Source organism: Aspergillus pseudodeflectus (genome assembly GCF_044049435.1).
Source record: "Aspergillus pseudodeflectus strain CBS 756.74 chromosome Unknown BJX68scaffold_91, whole genome shotgun sequence".
NCBI lineage: Eukaryota > Fungi > Ascomycota > Eurotiomycetes > Eurotiales > Aspergillaceae > Aspergillus > Aspergillus pseudodeflectus.
In genome coordinates, this window is record NW_027263867.1 from 60,208 (window position 1) to 84,836 (window position 24,629).

General features: G+C 51.4%; 11 protein-coding genes across 11 annotated transcripts; 5 read left to right on the plus strand and 6 right to left on the minus strand.

The window, feature by feature from the left end:
- The first annotated feature begins 325 nt into the window (after positions 1-325).
- PIG-S (GPI-anchor transamidase GPI17) lies at positions 326-2,304 on the plus strand. Its single transcript, XM_071042107.1, has 2 exons — positions 326-674; positions 740-2,304. Exons 1-2 carry the CDS (start codon positions 441-443, stop codon positions 2,225-2,227), a joined length of 1,722 nt encoding a protein of 573 aa, XP_070892749.1. The 5' UTR covers positions 326-440; the 3' UTR covers positions 2,228-2,304.
- A 13-nt stretch (positions 2,305-2,317) lies between these two features.
- Positions 2,318-4,321, minus strand: BJX68DRAFT_249430 (uncharacterized protein). Its single transcript, XM_071042108.1, has one exon. It carries the CDS (start codon positions 3,887-3,889, stop codon positions 2,549-2,551), a length of 1,341 nt encoding a protein of 446 aa, XP_070892750.1. The 5' UTR covers positions 3,890-4,321; the 3' UTR covers positions 2,318-2,548.
- A 30-nt stretch (positions 4,322-4,351) lies between these two features.
- Positions 4,352-6,154, plus strand: sod4 (mitochondrial 37S ribosomal protein mS42). The gene is made up of 4 exons (XM_071042109.1): positions 4,352-4,608; positions 4,675-4,858; positions 4,945-5,069; positions 5,126-6,154. The coding sequence occupies exons 1-4, from the start codon at positions 4,549-4,551 to the stop codon at positions 5,636-5,638; spliced, it is 882 nt and encodes a 293-aa protein (XP_070892751.1). The 5' UTR covers positions 4,352-4,548; the 3' UTR covers positions 5,639-6,154.
- On the minus strand, positions 5,869-6,904 carry BJX68DRAFT_259434 (ubiquinone-binding COQ10-like protein; the record flags this gene model as incomplete). Its single annotated transcript, XM_071043696.1, has 2 exons — positions 5,869-6,493; positions 6,888-6,904. The coding sequence occupies 2 exons, from the start codon at positions 6,902-6,904 to the stop codon at positions 5,869-5,871; spliced, it is 642 nt and encodes a 213-aa protein (XP_070892752.1).
- Positions 6,905-7,125: 221 nt separating this feature from the next.
- BJX68DRAFT_249443 (putative C6 transcription factor) lies at positions 7,126-10,153 on the minus strand. Its single transcript, XM_071042110.1, has 6 exons — positions 9,985-10,153; positions 9,525-9,927; positions 9,261-9,471; positions 9,175-9,206; positions 7,597-9,126; positions 7,126-7,544 (listed from the first exon to the last, which is right to left on the minus strand). Exons 1-6 carry the CDS (start codon positions 10,092-10,094, stop codon positions 7,476-7,478), a joined length of 2,355 nt encoding a protein of 784 aa, XP_070892753.1. The 5' UTR covers positions 10,095-10,153; the 3' UTR covers positions 7,126-7,475.
- BJX68DRAFT_249445 (FMN-dependent alpha-hydroxy acid dehydrogenase) lies at positions 10,139-12,590 on the minus strand. Its single transcript, XM_071042111.1, has 5 exons — positions 12,006-12,590; positions 11,890-11,948; positions 10,637-11,825; positions 10,510-10,583; positions 10,139-10,457 (listed from the first exon to the last, which is right to left on the minus strand). The coding sequence occupies exons 1-5, from the start codon at positions 12,031-12,033 to the stop codon at positions 10,371-10,373; spliced, it is 1,437 nt and encodes a 478-aa protein (XP_070892754.1). The 5' UTR covers positions 12,034-12,590; the 3' UTR covers positions 10,139-10,370.
- Positions 12,591-12,849: 259 nt separating this feature from the next.
- BJX68DRAFT_272871 (uncharacterized protein) lies at positions 12,850-13,350 on the plus strand (the record flags this gene model as incomplete). The annotated part of the gene is made up of 2 exons (XM_071047301.1): positions 12,850-12,858; positions 12,949-13,350. 2 exons carry the CDS (start codon positions 12,850-12,852, stop codon positions 13,348-13,350), a joined length of 411 nt encoding a protein of 136 aa, XP_070892755.1.
- A 763-nt stretch (positions 13,351-14,113) lies between these two features.
- On the plus strand, positions 14,114-17,028 carry BJX68DRAFT_218878 (6-phosphofructo-2-kinase PFK26). The gene is made up of 2 exons (XM_071037867.1): positions 14,114-14,777; positions 15,025-17,028. The coding sequence occupies exons 1-2, from the start codon at positions 14,530-14,532 to the stop codon at positions 16,850-16,852; spliced, it is 2,076 nt and encodes a 691-aa protein (XP_070892756.1). The 5' UTR covers positions 14,114-14,529; the 3' UTR covers positions 16,853-17,028.
- A 177-nt stretch (positions 17,029-17,205) lies between these two features.
- Positions 17,206-18,134, minus strand: BJX68DRAFT_249450 (DsbA family oxidoreductase). Its single transcript, XM_071042112.1, has 2 exons — positions 17,929-18,134; positions 17,206-17,871 (listed from the first exon to the last, which is right to left on the minus strand). The coding sequence occupies exons 1-2, from the start codon at positions 17,971-17,973 to the stop codon at positions 17,212-17,214; spliced, it is 705 nt and encodes a 234-aa protein (XP_070892757.1). The 5' UTR covers positions 17,974-18,134; the 3' UTR covers positions 17,206-17,211.
- A 1,993-nt stretch (positions 18,135-20,127) lies between these two features.
- On the plus strand, positions 20,128-21,573 carry BJX68DRAFT_259441 (Frag1/DRAM/Sfk1 family-domain-containing protein; the record flags this gene model as incomplete). Its single annotated transcript, XM_071043697.1, has 4 exons — positions 20,128-20,327; positions 20,404-20,964; positions 21,054-21,227; positions 21,336-21,573. The coding sequence occupies 4 exons, from the start codon at positions 20,128-20,130 to the stop codon at positions 21,571-21,573; spliced, it is 1,173 nt and encodes a 390-aa protein (XP_070892758.1).
- Positions 21,574-21,637: 64 nt separating this feature from the next.
- Positions 21,638-24,563, minus strand: BJX68DRAFT_249452 (SPX domain protein). Its single transcript, XM_071042113.1, has 2 exons — positions 22,105-24,563; positions 21,638-22,039 (listed from the first exon to the last, which is right to left on the minus strand). The coding sequence occupies exons 1-2, from the start codon at positions 24,313-24,315 to the stop codon at positions 21,911-21,913; spliced, it is 2,340 nt and encodes a 779-aa protein (XP_070892759.1). The 5' UTR covers positions 24,316-24,563; the 3' UTR covers positions 21,638-21,910.
- Between the last annotated feature and the right edge of the window lie 66 nt (positions 24,564-24,629).

A 24,629-nucleotide genomic window follows, 5' to 3' on the forward strand; every position in this document is an offset into this window, starting at 1 on the left:
TTTTCCCTTGCGTCCTCCGAGTCTGCTAACCATATCCTAAGGCTGCGAAACCAATCCAGAAGCTTTTTGAAAAGGAATATTAGCATTTATGCATGGATGGCGTTGGTATGTTGGTTTGTTCGGTTCATTGCAGACCTCGGCGCGACGGTTTGATACCCAATATTATTCAGATGCTGCAGTCAAAGTACACTACTATATAGAACTATAGAAATTTTACTCAGATAGTTCAAATGAGACTTTTATGTCAGCGAAATCAATGTCATTGAACCCCTTTGTATAGTGTAGCTCTTCCGCGGGATACTAATTCTGGCTCTCCGCCTTCAACCCGCATCGTAAACCACGCTGGCTTCTGTCTTTACTCTCCGCACCCACCAGTCCACACCACGACCTCTAGTGGTACCAGCATATCGCTTGTCCGGGTAAAGCATGTGCCGTCTATCATGAGCGAAAAGTACGAAAACCAGGGGTCTTCGCAGGCCTCCATGACCCCCCAGACCTCCGCCTCGAGCCTGCCCCCTCCGGAGAAGCCCAGCGCTATACAGACTCGGTTTAGGGTGGTGGCTGCATTCTGGGCAGTTATTCTATTTCTTGGGTTTCCGATATGGTGGAAGACGACATCTATCTACCGTGCTGAGCTGCCTCTCCAAGAGATGCTCGATTGGGCTGGTGGGAAGGTAAACAACCAGGCCGGCACGAGTCACCTCGAAAAGTCGCAGAACTAACTAGATCTTGTACACAGAGTTGTCGTCCTGTCTTTCCGGTTGATATCAGATTTGAGATTCCGTCGCTGCCGGAAATCGAGGCGCAACAGCTTCTCCGCACAACCCAGCATACCCTGGACGATTTGAACGAGTTCTCCGCGCACCATTTGCGCTTGAAACTTGCAAACGAGGAGGCGCAACAGGCAATAGAGAAGGCCGATACGGCATTGACGGTTCGCCTCCTCGCGCAAGATGATTTGGCCAGCCCGCGTTCCGAGCTTCAGACGGACTCTACTACGCTCGATGTCTTCTATCCCCCGAGCCAGATTCCACCGCCTGCGTCGGCCAATTCGCCTCTTTCCTCCTTCATTGCCGGAGAATTGCAGCGTCTATTTGCGGAGGAGAAAGCGACCATAGCGCATATCTTGTCGAACAATGCAGTTGGCGCTATTACGCCGTCGTCGAATAGCCAGGCGCAACAAATCTCCCCCCAACTTGCGGAGAGCATCACCAAACGGCTGCGACGATCAATGAAGTATGCAGAGACATATCATCTCGCTTTCTCTCTATTCACACCCGGATCTGCCCCCTCTTCTTGGGATATTGAATCTGCTGTCCAGGACTACATATCTCCAATCGTTCAAGCGCTTTCTCCTATCAGCAACTTCACCATCGACACCCAGGTCCAGCTCTACGCAACCTTCTCCCCAACAACACCCGCTCCCGAGTACGACGAAACACAAGGCATCTGGACGCTGAAAGAAGAGAACCTCAGCGCCTTCATCAACGCCGCTGAATGGCCCCTTAACCCCAGCATCGGCACAGGCCCAACAATAAACTTCATCCTCTACGTCCCTAGCCCGGAGCACTTCCCGCTCCTCGTGAAGGAAAGCAAAGCAACAAGCTGGATAATCCCACAATGGGGCGGCGTCTTCATCCTCAACCCTCCCCTTCCCACAAGACCCGACCCAAACACAGACACAGACACAGACAGAACAACAGCGAAACCCCTCTCAAACCCACCGCACCTCCCCCGCACCTCCCTCCGCCCCGCCTTCCTAACTTTCTCCCACCAACTTCTCAGCCTCCTCGGCACCCCCTCAACCCCAGCCTCTCTCCCCCTCCGCCTGCAAACTCTCATCCGCATCCGAGCGGCAACCCTCCTCCTGTCCGCCTCCTCGACCCTCGGCTCCCTAGCGCGCCTCACCGAATCCCTCCCTTCAATCCCCATCCCCGCCCCCGTCGCGCTCTCGGTCTCCACGACCCTCTCTCACCTCTCAGCCTCGTGCGAGAGCCTGCGCAATGGCCGGTTCCAGGATGCGCTCGCGAGCGCTCGCGTCGCAGAGACAGAGGCCGAGCGCAGCTTCTTTGAGAAGAGTATGGTTGGCCAGGTGTATTTCCCCGATGAGCACAAGGTTGCGGTGTATTTGCCGCTTCTGGGTCCCATTGGGGTTCCACTTGTGCTGGGGCTATTGAAGGAGGTTAGGAGGATTGTTGTTGGGTGGAAGGGGGCGAGGTCTGCATAACTTCTTTTTTTTTTGGTAGCGGGAAATTCGCGGTCGAGGTAGTTAGTATACAGTTTATTCAGATACCAATATTCAGATGTGAAAGTTTGTCTCATTATGTATATATACGTAATTGCTAGCCTGCTGCATATGATCACTCACTAATACATTGAGAAAGATGGAATTTGAAGATGCAAATGCTCGCTGAACTGCCAAACTTTGAAGAACAAGACAATAGATGTAGGATATGGTTCCAGCTAAACTACGCGACACGGTTCAGAAGGAGGAAAGGCAGCTGAGGTAGAACCTCCAAATCTGCAGGAAGGTAAGAAAACCAAGAAATCAATACGGCAGCGGCTTTCGGCGAGCTGAGCCCTGTCCTGGCGGGAGCAAGAAGCGCTGGTTCGTCGCAGTTGTAGCAACGCTGTTCGTCTTACTATTGCTAGCGCTGTTCGCAGTTGAATTTGCTTGCATTTGCGCCTGCGCTCGATCCAGGATCTCAGTCAAGGTTGTATTCGGCCGCTGATCAGGGTACGGTGCTGGATTGAGGGTACCCGAGCTTGCGAATACCCCAGGTGGTGTGTAGATATGGATACTCTCTGTGCTCGGTTGGCGCTGGCGGGGCGGCGTCATGGGCATTGCGGGAACAGGCGGTATGTCTTCCGCCGCGGTGGGATTTGGTTTCGGGCCTCCGCCAAATAAGCTCTTGACACGGGATCTGCTGCGCTGGAGGACGGAGCGGGCACCTTCGGAGTTGCGTTTCGGGTTCGTGCGGAGGAGGAAATCTGTGCGGAAGGAGCTTTCGTCGGAGGGGATGGGGTCGGAGATGCCGATTAGGGTGCCGGTTGATTTGCGAAATGTGTTTTGGGCCACCTTCTCGCCTGGCGGGCGGTTGTGTCGTTGGTGTCTGCGGATGCAGACGATGAGAAGGAGTGCGGCCACGGCGCCAAAGACCGTGCCGGGGAAGAAGCCGGCTAGAACAGCGTTGGTTGGAAAGGTGGGACATTTAGCTTCGGCCGTATCCAAGCTGGTGTTGTCTGATGCAGCAGAGTATTGAGAGAGTGTTGGCGTTGCCAGTGTGATTATGGTTGGTGTCGCTTCCGAGGTTATAGTTGAAATTTCTCCCGTGGCAGATGTAGACTCTGCCGTAGCTCCATTGGTTGTGGTTGGAGAAGGCTCTGGAGTCTCTGTTGAAATAGTGTCGGAAGTTGAGGTTGGCGTTGGTGTTGACGTTGTTGTCTCAGTTGTCTTGCTCTGGGTTGATGTGGATGAAGAAGTGTCGTCCATGGCGCAGAAGTCGCCCTGACAAGTGTACCCAAACGGGCAGCATGAATCCCCACATGTAGGTAGATCGTCATCCAGCCTCGTGGTCTTGATCACATTGCTAGGGTAGAGACTGGCGTCTTGCTTCGTCACATCACATGTGATGGGCTCAATGTACGTGCAGTCCTGGCCGTCTGGGCAGCAGATAACCGAGCTTCCACTGTCGATGCTAACGCAGGTCGATGACGAAGCACAGCAAAAGCTGTCTGGCAAGCCATCACCAGTACATTGCGATGAGCCACTAGGGCAGGTGTCGGATCTCTGAAGGTGTAGGTTCGGAGATGCGTTCGCAGTCATGATGGCCAATAGCATTAAAATGGAATGCCTCACAGAGACATGACCTGTGTAAGGTGTAGCCATTATCCGGAATATTGGCGTCAAAGCAAGGGTATCTGGAGGGTAGGGATTCGAAGCTTGACCAAGATTATACTGGAGCTGTCAAGTTCAAAGCACCGCAACAATGAGCCAAGACGTGAGTGAGGCATGCATCAGACAACAAAGGGAAGAAGAATGAGGGAAGCGTGAATTGGGGGTTGTCTGGTATTTGATGCCCAAGCACAGTTGCCTTCCCCATCATGTTACAGAAATAACCCAGGGCCTGGTCTCTGCAAGCGCCGTGGTCCTAGAATAGAGACAGGCGATGGAGCTCATAGTTGCTGGTCTAATGGGGGCGGCCGCAGAAGCGCCTGGAGATGCGTCGCCGTACCGGGGTCCATTTCGGGCCCGCATGGCACCACCTGGTTTGATGGTAAAACCAAAGCGCTTAACAGGGTGAATTGGCTTGCAACAAACAGAAACGAAGAGACATTGTCCAGAGGAAGAGCACAGAAGAGACATAAATAGACCCAAGGCTGATCTGCGGCTTGTCATTGGCTGCTGTTGGCGCCGGGTTACCTCAGCCGCGCTAATCCCTAACGGGTCCTGCTCAGGGAAATTCTGCGGATTTGCAGTTGAGAAAAGCTGCGATTCGGATCGTTTGACGGACTTCTCGCGGCTTTCTCCCCCTACCACCTATCACCATGCTCAATCGACTTCTCCGGCCGCAGGCGCCGCTGCGTGCAGCCTCCTCCCTTCTCCAAGTGAGCTTCTCCAACCTCCAATGGCTTGCTGAGCTCTTGAATAGCTAACCTTGCGTTGCGCTCCAGAAACCCGTTTCCGCCGCTCTCCCACGCTTTCAATTCCGGGGAGTACATCATATGCCCCAATTAATACACGGCTCAAACTTCAAGGAAAATGGCATTTCGGAGTTTCTATCGCCAGAGGCGTTTGACTTTGCCTGGACACAATATCAGTCTCTCATGCTCGATAAACTCAACTTGTTGACACAGGGTAAGACTGTCTGGGCCTATTCTATTTGAGCGCAGCACATGCAAGACGCTCAAACAATTGCCAATGCTGACTCCCTTTCTCAATAGACACCGTGGATGCCGACCTGAAGCCCGCAGACTTGCTGGTCAAGTACTCCCGTCGCGCGGAGATGGCATCCGTGTTCAACCACGCTTCTATGGCCCACAACAACCACTTCTTCTTCAACTGCCTGGTAACTATAATCCGAATATATCCAAGCCGCAAGTTCTTACGATTGGTCTGCAATAGTCCCCCGTCCAGACCGAGATCCCCGATAACTTAGCCAAGACCATTATCGACACCTGCTCCTCCGTCGAATCCCTCAAGCTCGACTTCCTCGCTACCGCCAACGCGATGTTCGGTCCTGGGTTTGTTTGGCTAGCCAAGAACCTCGATAGGAAGGGAATGATCCAAATTATCTGCACTTACAATGCCGGCTCGCCGTACCCGGCTGCACACGCCCGCCGACAGTCCGTCGATATGGCCACAAACGCCTCCCTGGGCAACCAATACGCGGGCTCGATGGGCTCCCTCTCTGCAAACACTAAGGAACTGGCTCCTGGAGCTCTCGACCTTGAGCCGATTCTCTGTGTCAACACGTGGGAGCATGTCTGGATGATGGATTACGGTGTCGGCGGCAAGGCTGAGTACCTGGAGCGGTGGTGGAACCGGATCAACTGGGAGGTTGTGCTTGAGAACTACAATGCGGCTTCCACGTCGCGGGGAAACCGGACTGCCGGTGACTGGCGCAGAACCATTTAAACATAGACGCAGCCGGGGAGTCATTGTGTTTCTGAGAATTTGTATTATATACTACGGTTTGGGATTCTTGCTCATCTAATGTACAGCAGTTCATCGCATGTAGACCTCGGAGTCTCAGGAGTCTCTTCCCATATCATACATATCTAACCACGCTCCGGACGATTGCGCCGTACCCAGGTCTACACATATGCTCTCTCACCCCCAACTCACAGCCCATAGACTGAGATAAGTCACCGATGGACCTCACGAATCCGCTTTTCAAAGGCTTCAATCATAATCCCAGCCATCTGCCCCTCAACAGCCCCCATCATCTTCGCATACATCTGATTCTTGAACTCGAATCGAATCTCCAAGTTGACCGTCGTCTTCGGCGGCACACCAGACCCCGTACTCGCAATTGTACTCGACTCACCCTCCGGAACAAGCTCCCACCTCGTACTCAAATATTCGAAAATCCCTTCATCCGCCCCCGGAAACCCCGCAAACCCAGCGAGCGCACCAAGCCCCGAACTCAGCCCACCCGTCGAGACCCCATTCCCTCCCGCGCGTCCTGCAGTAGCATCTCTGAACCTCTCCCCCGACCTCGCCTCAACGACCCACTTGCTCGGGTCACAATCAACCTTGGACGTAAATGTCTCGCTGAGAGGCCCGTAGCCGACGGTCAGGTATGCGCGCGTCGGGTAGTTTGTTTCCGGGTCACGCGCGGTGACGGTTGAGGAGGTGAGGAAGGGGAGGAAGTCGCTGTAGGATTCGACCGAGGAGATTACGCGGAATAAGGGCTGTGGTGGGTACGGGAGAGTTCGGGTTGCTGTTAGGGTGCGGCTGGTTGAGTTTCCGTTGTTGTTGTTGTTGGGACTTGGTGGCGAGGGAATGAAGGAGGAGAGAAATGTTCGTTTTTGAGTCGAGGGGAGTCTGATTTGGCCCTGCTGTTGCAATGGCTGTGAGAGCGTGCGATGGGAGGTTGTATAGAAATATGCGAGATGGCGGCTCGATAGTGTTGTATTTTGTCGGAGTTGGAGTGCTGGTCCCGCTCGGAGGGAGAGGCGCCGTATTAATGAAGGGCGAGCCATGGTGATGTTGTGTGACGTAGATTTGGTGGTCAATTGCTGTTATTATTGCTTCATGTTTATGCTTTTTCTTGCTGTGTTCTGGATCTTGGACGCAGGAGAGGCTCCAGAACGTCTTAGTCATCCTATGCATAAAGGTAGTTGTGCAAGTTGTGCTCTGGGGATGCCACCATTGTACAGACCGATCTCTACTAGACATTGCGCACCGAGGATGGGATAAATAAAAAGCTAATCAGTATTCCACAATCCCTTCGATGAGAAAATAGATATTTGTTTCTTTAGATCATTGTAGCTCCAATAGCGTTGGCAACAAAATATACTAGTAACCCTAACAACATATTTTTTGCAGCAGTAGCAGCCGAATAATTTCAAGACGCGAACCTTGGATAGACCAGAGCTACTGTGGCCCTAACGGAATCAAAGCGTTATGTGATTTAGTTGATAGACAAGGCTGGTTCACTGCAATTCAACTGATACTTATTAGTGTTTGATAAGATTCGAGGCTAGGACAGAGACAGGCAATGGCATTGGTCTGACACTCGGAGAACTCCGAGAGATGTTCGAGGTGGCAATTCTCTGTTAGATATAGGATTGATTATGCGGAGTTGCAATTTCCCAGTTGACGTAACGAAAAACGCTAATTCAGTGGAAAGTTTCTCGTGCATTATATGCATCCTCCACTTCAGTATTATTCAGACCAGCTGCGGTGGGAGAAGATGACAAGATAGAACTCTCGCTGCGGGGGCAGCAAGTATAGAGCCATTCAGCTGTCATTGATACCACATGTCGTTGTTGTGCGCTGAGGGGTTTCGATTCTGAATTTGATGATCCCACAGTTGCTACTGCAATTAGTACATGATCATTCTTGAAGCCAGTCACTTTATTGCTTACCCAATTGATGTTAGATGGGGCCTCTAACATTTCTCCAATAACATTCAACGATGTATATGGCGCCTCGATTGGGGCTAATGACACTGGCATGAGAGGAGCTGCTGGATCAGCCTGGTACAGCGAAGTATCAAAGTTCGGCAAGTTTGACGCCCCAAAGTTCGGCCAACTGTCATACGGCGGCGGGCCGGCTATATCTTGGTTAGCCTGTACATGATGCGTAGCTCGGAGCGACGTACTGCTGATAGCCTCGGAAGGTGGGATGTTTGCCATAGAGCTTGTCTGTGTCGTCTTCGGCTGCGATACGGCGTGCGTCTCACCCCGGACTCTGCGAAGCATAACAGTCAATGCGGCATGCGCCTTTTGTGCATCAGCTGATTCTCGGCGCAGACTCTCGAGGATTTGATGAGAGCGCTTGAGGGTAGATATGAGGTCTTCACGATCTCCTATAACTCCGCCTAGGTCATCGTTTCGTGCTGCCTCCGGAGACCCAGTAGCTTCGCCGTATGAAAGCTCCATGCAGAGAATCATGGCGGCAAGCAGGTAGTCGGTGTACTGAATGGAATTCGGAAAGAGTCTATTCCGGTACAAGAGGCCGCCTTGCTGGGTTTCATTGAACAGATCTGCGTGAACGCGAAGAATCTGCTTCGAGGCAGAAATGCATACCATTCGAGAATATGAATATCGTCTGTTTGCATGTACCTCTGCAAGGTACTTTCGGTGTAGTACGCATCGGGCTTTTTGGTAGACGTTCTCGAGAGTGAATCGTTGGAATATTAACCTCGGAGGATCTGCAAGGCTTTGATTGATGGGGCGGATTTTGAACATTTGAGGTATGAGGCTATGTGCCTCTTCCAATCTCCGATCCACCTCAAGAGTTTCTTCGTAGGTTATGGGTGTGCGTGAGAACGCCATATCCAGGATCTTACCAAAGCACAGCATCAGCCGCGCCTTGGCTATTGTATACGTCGAATGAGTCATTTCGGTCATCGGTCGCGATGGAGGAAGCTGGACAGTGTCTTGATCAAAATCAGAATCCCCTAGGTTACGTGGTAGCTCCGTATCATATTGCCAATCTTGTATCGTTCGAGGCACGCCGACCTCGAAAGCAAAGAGGGCGTCCAGTTGACAGAGGAAGGCCCACACGCGCCGTCTCATTTCCCCATCGAAGGCGGATATTGCTGGAAACTGTTGAGAATCCCGGTGATAGCCCATCCGCATGGCCAGCTTGATTGTCAGTCCTAGAAGGTAAGGGACTTCGGTGTGCGCATCCCGGCTTTTGTAGAATTCGCCCATGCTGTAGAGAAACATAGCCTCCACTTTATATTGGCCTGGAGTCAGATAGTTGGATTGAACTAGGCATTGCACACTTCGTCTTCTGAAAGTGCTAGCAATGTCCTTAGGATCGCCTGGAACATCTGGTATCGGATCACCGATTCTTTGGTAAAATAAAACGCTCAGCGTCATGATCGAGTACAGGATTGCGAGCCACGGAAGAGACACATCCTGGGGGTTCGACCAGAATTTGTTGTACTGTTACCCGTTAGTAGAGAACCTTGCAAAGATTATATCATGGCCCACCTCGCGTGAGAAAGTAGGTCCATGCAGAATGTCTGTGCAATAGGCAGATCAGTACTGTAGATCCGCAGATCTTTCAAATCACTCACTGGCCACTGGCTCCTCAGAGTTCAGGAAGTAATGGACCATCCGGTCAGTTACCTGCCGAGAGGGCAGATCCAACAACAGTTCCTCCTTGCTTGTTGGCTTGGTCAACCCAAACCAAAGCGTAGGGGCAAATTCACTGGCGTCATCCTCTTCATCGGGGCCATCGTCCGACACATCGTCAACCTCATTGAGCGACTCTTTGAATTCATTGATCTTTCGCTCCTTAGTACACATAGTTGGCCCAGAAGGTCGGATATGTCACATACCTCCTCGAGGATGGCCTTCCAATGGGCGCTGTCAATATAATTGGTTCCCTTTTCATTCACAACTAATCTACCGGGTTGACTGGCGGGAGATTCCTGGCTTTCAGCCTCCGTCGCTTCCGCCCTACTTGACGAGAGGGGAGACGGCAGCACTGGCTGTCCTATTGTGTCCAGATCGGAAGCCGGCACCGCAGAGAAATCCTGGACCTGATTATCATCTTGCCTTCTCTGCTGGGCAAAAGACATGATCAGATTCTCGAGATGCTGTAGCCGATCCTGCACGAGGGTTGGACTGGCCCGGCCGTGAGATGACCGCCCTCGAGGGCCGCGGCCAACAAACGTGCACAAATGCCCTTCGCCCCTCTTAATGCAGTTGGTGCAGGGGTGCGTACGGCAGCATTTGAGTCTACGCGTCTGTTAGTACTCTAATATCGGAGAAACGCGAGTGTTTGAGGTAACAAACTTTCTGTTTCGGCATGCTGTGCAGGAAAGCTGAACCCTGGTTCTCTTGCGCTCTTTGGGGAGATAGGCCGAATCAGTGGTTTGGAGTTCATCCATGTTGAAATTATTCATGCACCAGTAGTATTCGAGCGACAAAAACACTGTGGAAAAGCTTTGACACGATGTCCAACCAGAAGAAAAGAGATGAAGAGTCGTCGAGGGAGAACAAAGGTGTTAGGCTTAGATGCGGTCGGACTCCGCCGTTTTAACTCCGCCACTTAAAGCCGGACTACAAGTACGCGGCAGGGTCACGGTAATAATGCTATCTTCAACTTGTTCCATCAAATGCAATTGTTCAGAACTGATCGATTATCAAAGGCGCTAAATGGTACATGGATCTAAAATCATCTAAAGCCGTGCGCGGTATAGCGATCTCAGAGATTCCAGCCCTGGCGGTCCGTCGTAGATTTGCTGCTCTACAACGCGAGTATTGACCTATAACAGTGTAAGTAGAAGAAAAAGAGGATGGATTAGGCGACCATCTTACATGCTGAAGTCCCAACTGTTCCACACGCTCAACACCGAGCAACCGCATGCTCGTGGCTGTCTCATCGGCCAAAACTAGACAGAGTCAGTAAATCAACAGGGATCGGTTTCTATCAATGCGAACGTACTCTGCAGTGTGCGCTTGACACCATCGACACCACCAGCTCCCAGGCCCCACAATGCAGGCCGTCCAATACCCACGGCCTTTGCGCCAAGGCAAAGAGCCTTGACAATATCAGTTCCACGTCGGATTCCACCGTCAACCCAAACCTCGAGCTTATCAAAGACCTCGGGACAGTATTTCCGGATTTCGAGCAGGGTATGGACTGCTGGAGGAGCAGTATCGAGAGCACGCCCACCGTGGTTCGAAAGAATGATACCCTTGATCTGCGGCCCATGAAGCGACGCAATGTATGCGTCTTCGTGCGTTTGGAGACCCTTTAGAATAATGGGCAGATCGGTATGCTGAGCCAGCCAGGGCAGCGTATCCCGCCAGGTGAGTGTGGCATCTGTGCCCTGGAAGAGCTGCTTTCCAACGCCACTTTCGCCTTGACCAGCACCGGAAGCAGCGTTACCACGCTCATCATCCTCTCGCTTACCAGGGACTGGCGCGTCCAATGTGAGGACCACAAACTTGATTGCTTTAAGCCTATTGATGCGCGCCAGCTGAACCTCGCTCTTCTTGCGATCTGTTTGCACATACAGCTGCCACCCGAAAATCTGGTCTGGGGCAGCATTCTCAACTATCTGTTCTGGAGTCATTGAAGCGTTGTTGGAAATGATCTGCATCGCACCAAAGCTGCGGCAGGCTTCTGCAATTCCAGCCTCACCGGCAGGATGACCAAGGCGGGCCATGGCCGCGGGAGAAATGTAGATTGGTATTCCTAGCTTGTGTCCAAGAACAGAGATATCCAAGTCACACTTGTTGCAGTCGATGAAGACACGAGGCCGCAAAACAATTGATCGATAGACCTGTGTGTTGAAGTGTTTTGTGATTTTGTCGTCAGATGCGGAGTAGTAATACGCCCATGCCTTCTTGCTCACTTTCTTGGTAGCTAGTTGTTCGACGTCATCCATGTTAAGAAGAGCCTCCATTGGAACCTCGTCCTCCCGCTTCTCTTCCTGAGCTGGAGTAGCGTCGGCCTTTGGTTTTGGGAGCGTGGCAGGGTCGACTGTCCCTAAAAAGGCCTCTGGCTTGAGGTTCTCCTCAAGAATTCCTGGAGGGTGAATGGGGTCATATTCCTCAGTGGCATCCTTGCCCGACAGTTTGAGGATTATTTTAGAGCCACCAGGGTGCTCTGAGAGGAAATCAGTAACCTGTTGATCAGATGTATTAGTACATATTCTTCAACACGTATATGATGGAGTAGGGGTTCCGTACATCGTACACTTTGCCGTACAGAATAACCCAGCAACTATCTTTGGAGTTGTGTTTTGCGACTATCGTAGGTTTAGCAAAGCCCGATTGGATCTTGGAGCATTCAAAGGACGACCTACCCTCGGCCGCATCGAATACCTTGCTCATCGTGGCAAGGATTGATCGCTTCAACGATCAGAAGAAAGAGAGGAGGAAACAAGAGCAAGAATTTGGAGGAAAGGATCGTGCAAGAGGGGAGAAAAGCAGGTCAAGTTGGATTTGAAAGAGTCGCCCCAATGAGTATTGACCTTTTTTGCAGACACGGAGTCTTCTCACCCGAGCCCCCCATAATAATTTGTCGCCGAAATACTGGTTCTCTCGGACACATCTCCGATGGTTACTCTGCGGTCTGGACGAGATGTGGGGAACTCCCACCAAAGATGGGGGCGGCAATTGATTGCTGTTCGGGAAAATTCGATAGCCGATATCGAACACTGGAGGTCTGTGCTCGATAATTAAGAATATGTTATTGGTGGGATAGCCTGCTCACTAACCGCAGGCTATCCCACCAATAATGGCTTCAGGCTGTCACCAGTTTCCTGAACCTGGAATGAAGGATGTCTTGTCTGGGCCGTTTTGCTCAAGCCTCAAGAGGAATTCTGAAGATAGAGCCTCATATATGGAACCGAGGACGTGCAATTTGCAGCGCTGCACCAAGTCTGGTTGTCTGTCATGAATTGTCGAGTCTTAAGAGTGGATGGCGCGACGATAATGCCTTTCCGTCCGGCCCACGTGAGCATCCTTCCACCTTTCAGCTGATCCCAGCATCCAGCGTTGCTTTCCTCGACAAGTTGTCTCTAGCACCGACCAGCATCGTTCCATTCGACTATGGTGAGACCCAAAAAAGCGACTGGACTCTGGAGACCCTTGACTCTGTTGTCGGTAGCATTAAACCACACCGCGACATCCGCCGAGTAGCAAATCATGTTCGAGGTGTGTTTGGCTGCCCTGCACTTTTCCATTTGTACCACCATATTACGAAACCGATTGGGATCATTGATTTGTGAGTCTAACATATACCAGCGTCGTGCAGCAGATCGATATCGCCTGCGAATGCACCGTGCGCGGACCGTCGCATTAACAAACGACGAAATCGTGGAGGTGCGAGCGGCACAGCGGACTTTTGAAGGGGCATACATCCGAACAGCGCTCTCGCAGTTCTCTTTCGCCCTCGTGGTCTTGAAGATCTTCACCAATGAATTCTACAGCACCGGAGCCCTATTCGCGGTATACGGCACGGGGGTGCTTATAATCGGTCTCTTCCGACGCCAGCAGGGCAACCGACAGTTCTTCTCGGAAGTAGGAGAAGACGGAGTCCATCGGCATAAATTCAGAACAAGCGGAAATGCAGTGGTGATCCTGACGGCTCTGAGTATCGCCGCCTACGCCACGCTTATCGCTTTGACGCTGAGGCTGGACAAGTAGATCTGCTTCGACTCAGCTTACGACCCTGACTATGTCTAGCGACGAGTATCCCGCTAGCGACACTGCGATTTGCCAAGCGCCAAGAAATCCGCAGCATACAATGGCTGAGGTCACCTTGTATACTTGTCAGCAGCGATCAACTCGACGAATTGGGCCACATTGGGTGACATCCTCCGAGCACGGAGATCATGAGACTGTCCACGCGCAATTTGCCAAGAACAAAGAAGACATCATGATGGACAACGATATGCATCCCTTGAGTGATGGTTACGCAGAAACGTCTCGTATGACAAGACTCAAGAGCTCGGGATATAAGGCTCAGCCTCAGCACGCCTCATCTAGGTGACGAAATTTCGACTCGAGTAAGGCGCCGAAGAAGATCAGCGGCTCTGAACAACGTGGACCAATAGCTGGAGATAGATGCCTTGCTGAACTTCCAGCAAAGCCACAGGAGACAACGTGCAATTGAGCCGACGTCCGTGGGACCTTGGCAATCCAGGCTGCTGGCGCGCGAGTTGTGGGAAGAGAAGGTCCGCACCCTTACTTGCGCCAAGAGCATTCTTGTGCGATCACCAAGGGTCGAAAGCCAAGCCGAGCCTTTTTTTTTCTTTTTTGTTGTGATCTACCATACATAGTAGAACCTAGAACATTGTCGAATTGGGTGTAAAACAATCAGATAGCGATCCTGAGGTGTGTGCTGTGGAGCTACTTAAGAGTTCAGTCCATCTTCCCGGGCGCATCAGATTGCCAAACTTGACATCATAGCCAGCTCCTCAGGCAAATCCGGACCACTACTTAACAGTAACCTCAGATGACTGGAAGCAATCAAAACCTTGAGTGACATCTACCTACTTTCTCATCTCACCTTGTCGTTCCGGACCTATAGCATCAACTCCTGCTACCAGGTGTTCGAGTGTTTAAGGAGAAGAGAAGCTTCATTGGTTGACTCATCAGCACATGCGACCACCAACTGTTCTCTTTCAAGTTTTTTCCCGCCCACTGCTACCGTTCCTCCAGCGAGTCCAGCTTGTTGAAGAGTGCAGTCTGTCTTAGCATTCTCGATAAAACCCTCGACCGTCTCTCCGGCTCCCGGAGTTTTTCCCTCTCTTTTTTTCTCGCCATCGATCAGTCTCACGTCCTCCGGAGTACATCCTGCGACCCCTGCGCGCCACACAGGGCATGGCGCAACATTCTAACATTGCACGCTCGGCGATCAGCAATCGCAATACGGCCACAATGAACGGGAATATCTCGAACGGCAAGCCGGGATCCGGGAAGGACTCGACTTTGATGCCCCCTCCGAAAACTGTCGCAGGACGAGCGCTAGCGAATGAACATTCCGATGGCCACAGGAAAGCATCCAGGGATGGCGTCGGATTCGCCCTAACAGACACTCCGATTTCTACCGCACCTTCGTCTCCACAGTTGTAAGTTGTCTTTCTCTGTTCTGAGACCTCGTTGGCTGGTTTGCAGTTTAACTATGGTTTTTGTTTTTCTGTTGTCAAGAGCTTGTTTCTGCATGCTTGTCTTTCCTGTCGGGCTTTTATCTACCTTGTGAACCACTAGTTCATACCCTAATGTGGCCCCTTGCCTCGACCTTCCTATCAATGGCTTGTCGGGTTATTATTTCTTCTCATGTTCTCTCTTCTGTGTCAGTTCTGATTTGTCTCTCAGCGTCGCTTCCCCCAGCCAGGCCTCCACACCCAGCCGTGTTCGTGCGACCACCCTCGACATCCCTGGTCTCACCAAGTCTAAAGTCTCGCCCGATGGACGCATTGCTCAGCGTGATCTCGGCTCTAAGCTGGTCATTGTTATGGTCGGCTTGCCGGCACGCGGCAAGAGCTATGTGACGAAGAAGCTCGCACGCTACTTGAACTGGCTCCAACATGATACCGAAATCTTCAATGTCGGAGAACGTCGCCGCGTGGCTGCAGGCAAGTCTCCAGCAGCGCCGCGGCACAGGACTAGTTCTGTCCAGCAAGAGCTTGTTGATTCCGTCCGTCGTCTCAGCGTTAGTGTCGGTGGGATGACTACGACGAATAACGAGTCTGTTCCTGCTCCTCAGAACGAGTCGCCTCCGGAGCTCGACAACGCTTTGCCACCTCCTGTCGTACCTACCAAGATTCTCGTTAACGGGAAAGAGGAGGATGGCCCTATAATTCCGGGTGGATCCGTCGTCATCCCGCCTAACGAAGCTGCTCCCCAGGAGCAGCGGGAAATAGTCGAGGCGTCCCCAGAACCAATCGACCAGTCTGCCAACTTCTTTGACCCTAAGAACCAAAAGGCCTTGAAGCTGAGAGAGCAGGTCGCTTTGGAGACGTTGGACGAGCTTCTGGATTACATCCTCGAAGAAGGTGGCAGTGTTGGCATCCTGGATGCGACCAATAGCACTCTCGAGCGCCGCAAGGCTATCGTTGACCACATCCGCAACCGTGCTGGCCCAGAGCTTGGCGTCTTATTTCTGGAAAGCAGCTGTCAGGATCCCGTGCTTCTGGAAGCCAACATGCGCCTAAAACTGTCCGGTCCAGATTACAAGGATCAGGATCCGGTCAAGTCTCTCGAAGACTTTAAGAAGCGCGTTGCGCTCTATGAAAAGTCCTATGTTCCACTCGGTGAATATGAGGAAACCAACAACATGCCGTATGTCCGTATGATCGATGTTGGGCGTAAAATCGTGTCACATCAGACCCACGGCTTCCTCTCATCTCAGGTTGTATACTACTGTCTGAACTTCAATCTCTCCCCGCGCCAGATCTGGATTACTAGACATGGTGAAAGCCTAGACAACCAAGCCGGCCGCATTGGTGGTGACTCGCCACTTAGCGAAAACGGTCATCGGTACGCAAAGGCACTGGCTCGCTTCATTGACCACCAAAGACAACAATGGGAGACGTATCAAAGACAGAAAGATATGATGTCTCTAATGCCGCCACGTCCTGGAGACAGCACCCCTCCGAACCCGTCGTACATTCCTCGGGACCGAGTTCGCAATTTCTGCGTGTGGAGCTCGATGATGCAGCGCACTGTCCAGACAGTTGAATACTTTAACGAAGATGACTACGACATCAAACAGATGAAGATGCTCGACGAACTTCACGCGGGGAAAATGGAAGGCATGACTTACGAGGAGATCCGGGAAAAGTTTCCCGACGAGTACGCAATCCGCAAGAAGGACAAACTGTTCTACCGTTATCCTGGCACTGGTGGCGAGGGATACCTAGACGTTATCAACAGACTCCGAGCCGTTATCATCGAAATGGAGCGCATGACTGACCATGTTCTTCTGGTTACCCATCGTTCAGTGGCGCGCGTTCTCCTCGCTTACTTCCTTGGACTTAAGCGCGATGAGGTTGCCGATTTGGACGTTCCTTTGGGAATGCTCTACATGCTAGAGCCCAAGCCGTACGGAGTGGAATTCAAGGCATATCGTTACAACCCGGAATCCGACTGGTTCGACTACATTCCGGACTTTCAGCTCCAGCAGGCATCCACCCACAACTAGAGCTTTCAGAGACGATTAGACATAGAGATACCGGCATCTCTGCTCCTACATTTTCTTTTGATTTCGACGTCTCTGATATCACGATCCATTAATGATTATTAACTTCTCTCTTTTACGCCATGTCTTATTCGTCAGGCGCTGGCGTTCTTTATTTCGTCTCGTGTATTGTTAGATGTTCGTATGACACTGGCGTTCGGCAGCAACGCTTCTCAATCTGAACTTGCTTTGCGTGTGTCGTTAGGGGTCATGCGTTGTGTACTGTGGAACGGGTCAGTCTTCATTGCTGTCTGAAAATTAACCAGTATCTCTGATAAGGTGAAGAATTCAGATAGTCCATCATACATCAATGAATTCAGTTTCTATGAGGACTCCGCGCCCTTAACTCGCTCAAAGACCTCCAAGAAGGTCGCCGGCTCATCAGCGCCCTCCACAGCATACTGACCCTGCACCAAGTAATAAGGCACCCCTGTGACCAACTGTCTCCTCGCCTTCTCAGCCTCCTCATCCACCTCCTTCCCACCGACATCCCCATCCAACAACCCCTCCACCTCCTTCCGATCCAATCCAGCCCCAACGCCAGCCTCAACCAACACCTCGCGATCCGTGATATTCTTCTCCTCCTCAAAGTACGCCCGGAACAGCCTCTCCACAACCCTTGTCTGCAACCCTCCGATCACGCCTCCCTCCGCATCATCCTTCCCAGCCTTCCTCAGCTCCTTCTCCTTTTCCCCAGCCAACCAAATCACCCGATGTGAGTCTCTCGTCCGTCCAATCTGCCCACCGAACTTGAAGGCAATGCCCTCGCCTTCGCCCACGGCTGACAAGCGAGATAGGATTGCTCCGGTTCTAGAGGCGCCGAATTTGGAGTCGTAGAACTCGCGCTTGTTTACGCCGGGGTATGCTGCTGCCGCTGGGTTCAGGTAGAATGGCGCCCAGGAGAGTGTGAATGTGTCAGAGGGGTGCGCGGACTTGTGCGTTGTGATTGCGCGCGACAGACGGCGGAGGCCGACGTAGCACCACTATACATAGTCAGGGCGTGCTATATAGAAGAAATGATGTTTCTCTGGATAACAAACCGGGCAAACGCTGTCGGAGATGATCTGGATGTTGAAGTTTGTCATTTTGGGTTTGTCGGTTCGCAATAATCTCTGAGTTGAGATGTATTTGGCGGAGAGTGCGGTTATATATAGATAGTAGTTATCTAGTGGAAAGGCAGAAAGGAATATGTGACGGATTTGTCAGCCGGGGATTGTTGTGTTGCGGAGTGCCGCGTCTATCTTGTTCAGGGACGCGCCTATCCAAGACTTCAATCGACATCCTGGTCGTTTCTCGTTTGGTGGTAAACACTCCGGCTGTATCATTGGTTATAAAAGAGCAATGTAGCTACCAGGATTATCCCTGAATTTAACAGATTCTTGACCCTTAACTCCCTACTCAGTTGTCGTAGCTTCCACAATTGTGAGAGCCGACCAAGTGAAAGGGCCATAAATTAACCCGCTTCAAGTCTCTGTCAGAAAGCGGGAGATTTTCAAATTACTAATGAACTAAAATCGACTTATCAAATCGTCCTTGCTTTGAGACCAACTTTTGCATACTCTGTTGAGCAAAACAAAGCGACAGACGTGGCTCAGGAACCCTAGGAGGAGAAAAAAAAAAGAGTGTGCAAAGCGGGAATCACCTGAAGCTACTAGCTAAGGAGCGAAAAAAACACAGCTTCTCTTGATTTCGATCAGCCTTGCCAGCTGCACCATCTGGCTGATCTGCAGTACGCTCCATCTTGTTAATTTGATAGCCCATTTGCTCTGAGCTCTGTTGAACTTCGGTCTCAACCTCGCTTCTGGCTCAATTCTGGCAACATACTCGAGTTTAAGAACGGCATTGCGGCCTGTATGATACTTCATCTCTTTTCTACTGTACAGTATCATTAAAAGGAGGTTCCTCTGAGTTGACAGCTCCTAGTTTAGAGTAGAAGCAGGTTCCTCCCCAAGTACTTATGCACAACTTGCTCTCCTGGTCAAGGACTTCATGTGCATGCTTAAAATACTGTCAGCAGTGGTCACTCATGCATCTGAAAAGCTATTTCAATTGTCCTTATAGAATTATGCTACCCGACGTTTACTGACACTGGAGCATTGCGTACCCGGTATGATTTCTCATTAGCAGTCTTATATTTTCAAGTATACAGAATACAAGCTAAAGGGGCAGGTTGCATCGTTAAGAGGCAACCAAGGGAGGCTATTCAAGACAAGCTTGTATTCTCTACTATACAAGGTGTACTATTAGGACTCTGCATGGGACAAGAGACTGCAACCCAAAGGACATGGCAGAGTCAGAAAGATAGAGAAATAAGCAGGGTAGACGAACAAACAAGGCGGACAGACAACGAGGACCAACAAGCAACCGGGACCAACAAGCAACCGGGACCGACAAGGAACCAGGACAGGACAGACGAGCAAGCAGGACAGACGAACCAAAGCAGGACAGACGAACCAAAGCAGGACAGACGAACCAAAGCAGGACAGTGGATGACAGAATCAAACATTCAAACAAGTCGACAACCTCAACAACAATCTCACGTGTGTCAATGGGGGTTAAGCCCAACGACGGAAGGTTTCTCAAAAATTGCTTGTACGCAGACAAGTCTCGCCAGCTTAGACAGGGAAACCCTACTCTAAGTGCCCGCGTAAAGCGGGCTCTGGCAGTTTCAAAAATTTCGTGAGAAGATTGAACAGGATGAGGCCTCCTCTAATCGCTCGCATAAAGCGGGCGATCGACACGATCTCAAGGAAGCTGAAGAAGAAAAGAAGGTAAATAAGATAGAGAAGAGGCGGGACGGGTATTTATGCCTCAATTCTTGGACAAGATGGCAAGTGCGTGAAGAGGAAGGAAGGGTTGCTAAGAGGGCAAGAGCTTGCCCATCCTGCCATGAAAGATGCAGGGACGTCCGTTGCGGAAAGGAGTGACTACAGCAAGCAGCAAAGAGCCTTGTAGGAGCCAAAAAACTGGGTAGACTAAATCTAACCTTTCGTTTTTTGACGAGTATCCCAAGTATAGTCACATTCAGACAAATATAACGTGCGAAGTATTATACTGGAATTTTTGACTTTTGTCTCAATCTCTGAGCCTTGGTTCTCGATATAGTGTTATCAGCTGATGAGCTGCCACGGGGAGTTCCTCCTTGCCGAGTTCCTGTATCTTCCTCTCCGTGCGTCTTTTACCAGCCCCAGACTCCATCATCGCTTCTCCCAAGCCGTAGACCTCAACTAGCTCCTCCGATGCTCAATCTTCTCCTCCGCTGCCATGACCACATCTGGGCAGCTCTCCATGTCACGATACTCAATATACCGCCCAATCGGCTCTACTTCTTTCCCTTGCTCGCCGGCGCAGTCTGGTTCGTGACGTTGACCAGTTTACTTCTGACATGGGTCGCTCGGGGAATGAAGCCCTATCCAGGGCAGAGTAATCCACATATACCGTTCGTCTCTCTTCTCCCAGCCAATCAATCGGCTAGGTACAATGCGCTCCACGAAGGGTAGCTGACAAGAAACTAGGTTCATCTCTGACATCGCCTCCTTCGAGCTCAAGCCGATCTTCCTTGTAGGCGCCTCCATAACAGCCATGGGCTTCTTCTTCACCATAGCTTCCGTCCACGTCATGCGCTATGAGCCTGGATTTGCCTTGATCCGTGTCCATAAGGACACCCCGAATCAGCATCCCCATCCTCAGCTGCATCCCAGCAATCCCAACTCCGACCCGGAAATTGAAGACGAAGAGACGGCATCCGAAGACGAAGCAACCCTCAAGTCCCTCAAGCTGATCTCTCTGTTCTCCATATTCTTCGCCGGAGTCGCGAGCACGGCTCTCACGCTTCTCGCAGTCATGGATACATTCCGGTATACATTCGCGCACCACATCTTCCTCCGGATGTGCTTTGCAGGACTCGCGCTACAGTCTGCTGGGACGGCGATTGTGTACGCGGATGAGGTCCTGCATGTTATTTCTTATATCACGCATCTCGGGCGATGGGTACATGACTCCCGCTCCCAGGATGCGAACACCGGCAATGATTATTGGGGACGGAGTCTCCGGTGGAGTATGCGAGTACGGATATTGTACGTTTCTCCCTTCTCAGCGTAATCTACGGCCTGTGGTTTGTATAGAGCTGCGTAGATAACCACCACTGACACGTATCAATCAACAGCACAACCCTCTCAACAACTCTAATCCTCATCCAGCTCTTCCTCGGCGTCGGCTTCCTCTCTCTTACCGTCGTCGACGACGAAAACGCCGACCTCCGCGCGGCGGGAGTTCTAGAGTGGATTATTGCATTCCTGGGAACCGTGTATCTCTGGTTGTTCTGTGGGTTCTTTGATAGGTATGTCCGATTTCCTCTTTTCTTGATACGTCCTTCTTGGTTCGAGATAACCGAGTAAAAACGATGAGTGGACGCGCTTGTGGATGCTGATATACATGATTCGCAAAGAACAAGCTTCGACGGCTACGCAGCGAGTATTCTGTATCAATCCACGAACGGATCAACGGGGGTCCTTACCCCTGAGTCCAGCGAGAGGGGCTCTGTGGAATCTGGTGTTCGGAATCGGAGTCAGGGTCGGTCTACTGAGGATCGTGATGAAGACGGAGATGGAGATGCTGATATTGATACGGAAAGGGTGCCGTTACTTGTAGGGGAGCAGGGACACCCGGAAAGGAGGTATACGTAGCTGGATAGCAGAAGCGAGCTTTTCTATGTAGCAACTGAAATGTGGGGTATATGTTGGGTCTCTCCATTTCTTTACTTTTTTTTCTTTTATCTATATGGTAGGGCGAGGGAGATGATGAAACACCAACCCACTACCTGATAGGTATAGACGAAGATGGATAACTAACTGATAAAACTTGAAAATAAGGATAGCGTAGCGTTCGCTATAGAAAGAAGGAGACATCGTAAGTGAGGCTCGAGTACATCAACGTCAACGCCATAACGCATCAATCAATACTGGTACACTTCCACGGGGAAAGGAGGACAAATAGAAACAAGATCACTGCAATAGCAGGCAGCTATAGAGCCTGCTGCTGCTGGTTGACGAGATTCCAGATCTCTGGCTTCCCTGCCATGGGAAGCGATTGATCTATGGCGGAGGTATCGACGGGCTGGTTGCCGCGCAGCTTTTCGAGGGTGGAAGAGTACTGTATTGATCGACAAGTCAGATTTGGGGTCCTGTTTAGGGATGTTAGGAATGAGGGGTATGTACCTTGAAAGCGAAGTTGAGTACGAGTGCGATAGCCAACCCGACACACACGACGATCGGGCCGAACGTGTTGTCTAGGTCGCGGCCGCTTCGTTGCCGGATGAGTCTGGCCCGCATTTCGTGCATGTACCATCCCCATGCGGCGGCGAAAATGGCAAAGCAGGTGTACACGATGGAAAGAGCACGCGCGATATCATTGTGCTTACCTGCCGCATTGTACAGGCCGAGTGAGAGAGAAGAAAGTAGGATACTGACGTGCAGCCATTTGATAAATGTCCGCTGGTTAGCGAGCCAGACCTTGGTCTCGACGCGAACAGGTCCTGCATCCTTGATCCATGTCCCCGGCTCCTGTACGCCCGGTGGCAAGACGACGGAGGACCGCTTTCCGCGAGTGCGCCCGGTGAATGAGGGAAATAGGGCGGCTAAGCGAGACTGCGTTACGCTCTGCTCCTCTTGTTCTTGTCGTGCAAGCAGCGCCGGCTCGTCCTGATGTGATGGGGTCGGCCGAGGCGTCTGGAACTGCGATGGCTGTCGAGGCCTGGGTGATGGTTCAAGATCTGTGAAACGTGTGATAGGCGATCCCACAAGCGGTCGTGCGGTTGGACTTGATCTCGCTCCTAGGAAGCTGCCAACTGCCATGTCCTCCTCTGCGTGCTTAGCTTGGCGTTCTTGCTCCTCGTGAAACGCGGTCTCAGGATCGCGCCTAATGTCCTTGTCGAGTTCAGGGAGCCAGAACGGGAAACTGTTGACATGGTCTTCAAAGAGTTGCGCAACACCATGAACAAACTTGGAAAAGCGTGGTGCTTCCTTGACCAGGTGAGAAACCATAAGGTCCTTCACCCATTCTGAGTTGTGCGCGGCATTTCCTCGCAACTTAATTTCCAAGAGGCCGTGAGGGAACCGGACTATTTCCCCGGTTCTGATGGCGGTAAAGGGGAACTCCATTCCAGAATCATCAATGTCGGTACGGTGCCACTCGTTAGGATCGCGGCAAGGGCGCTGGTCATCCAGACAATCTTCCCTAATCAGTGCCAGATTCGTATCCAGAGATATACGGATTCGATCATCGCCAGGAATCTGGAAAGCCGTTCGGGTATAGTTTGCTCGTAGCATCGGCTGCAAGTTATGCTCCTTGATAAAGGTCTGTAACTCTTCCACATCTTGTTTTAGAGACTCTGCGTGAGCCGTCTCTCCGTTGCCCATGTCTTCCATCCGATGGACCTGCTTTTCTAATCGATACTCCCCGTCCAGAAATTCCTTCACATGCTTCAGCTTCAGCTGGACCTTGACCTCTTTGCTGCGGTCATCGCTGGTCACGATCTTCTTTTCCAAGTAGATCGGTGGCTTCTCGCTCAGCTTACCAGTCCACCGCAGCCGTAGCGACCCAGCTTCTTGACTCCGAGCGACTTTCTGCGTGTAAAGTTCGAACTGCGGGTTGTCAAAGTACAGTGACGTTATCGTTGGGTCATCCGCGTGGCTCTCTAGCTCCTTCGAAGACTTGGGGTTATAGATGAGAACAGGCAATTTCCGAAGGATAAGCGTTTTGACCTCCAGCAGGTTATCCGTATGAATCCAGAACTTGAACGAGGAATATTGGTCCTTGCCGAAGCCAGGTTCGGGCTCCACAGTGCTCGTACTCAAAATCTCGCGAACAAAGGAGTACATAACAGATAGTCTGCGGACAAGAGGTGAGTAATCCTCCGAGTTGAATGGCAGTTGGGACAGGCGGACTTGAAGCAGAGGCTTGACACGGTAACGAGCACCTCGCTTGCGATCATGTTTCTTTGCCGCTTTAAGAAAGCCGGTAAAGTTGATTCGGCTGTACTTTTCCAGCTCGCTAACCTCTTTGGTGATATCGTCCAACTCACTCAGAACCTCCGAAGCGATCTTGATCCTCTCCGAGTCATCGACCGCCGCCGCATCGTCTCCTTCTTCAGTGCGAGCCAGGGGCCGAAGTTTATCCTCACACGCGGCAGTCCGATCCCTCAATTGCTGCGAGGTCTGCACCTGGAACGCATTGACCTTATCCAGCTGCACGTTGAGCAATTCTTGGACAAACGCCTCCTCGTCCTGCTCAGTCCATGAGCTATCCGTGTCGCTGTCATCTCCAATGACATCATGTTCCCTCAGCAACCCCTTCAGTTTGTTATAGTCGATGTAGTACTTGCTCCATGGTGGGTAGATGGAGTTTCTAAGAGTCTTTCCGAAACGCATCACAGCACGATTGGTTCGAGTTGACAGTTGGAGTAGTGTGGGGTTCGCGATAACAGCTCGAGAGTCAAGGCTCGCAAGCGAAGGAACAGTTAAAAGGTCGATGTGACGGCAAACAAAGGATTTTTTCAGCACAAAAGCAACTGTCCAGAGTTCAATTCCTCGGATCGCTCAGATTTATACCAGTGGAGGAGGGGAAAACGCAGGCAGATATAGCTTTTCCGCCCTAGTCTCGCAGCGGGTTCTGGCTTGAGGTGCTTGACGCTTTCTATCGCAGCATTGGCGCACGTGCTCACAAAACAGCTCCCTCCAGATCT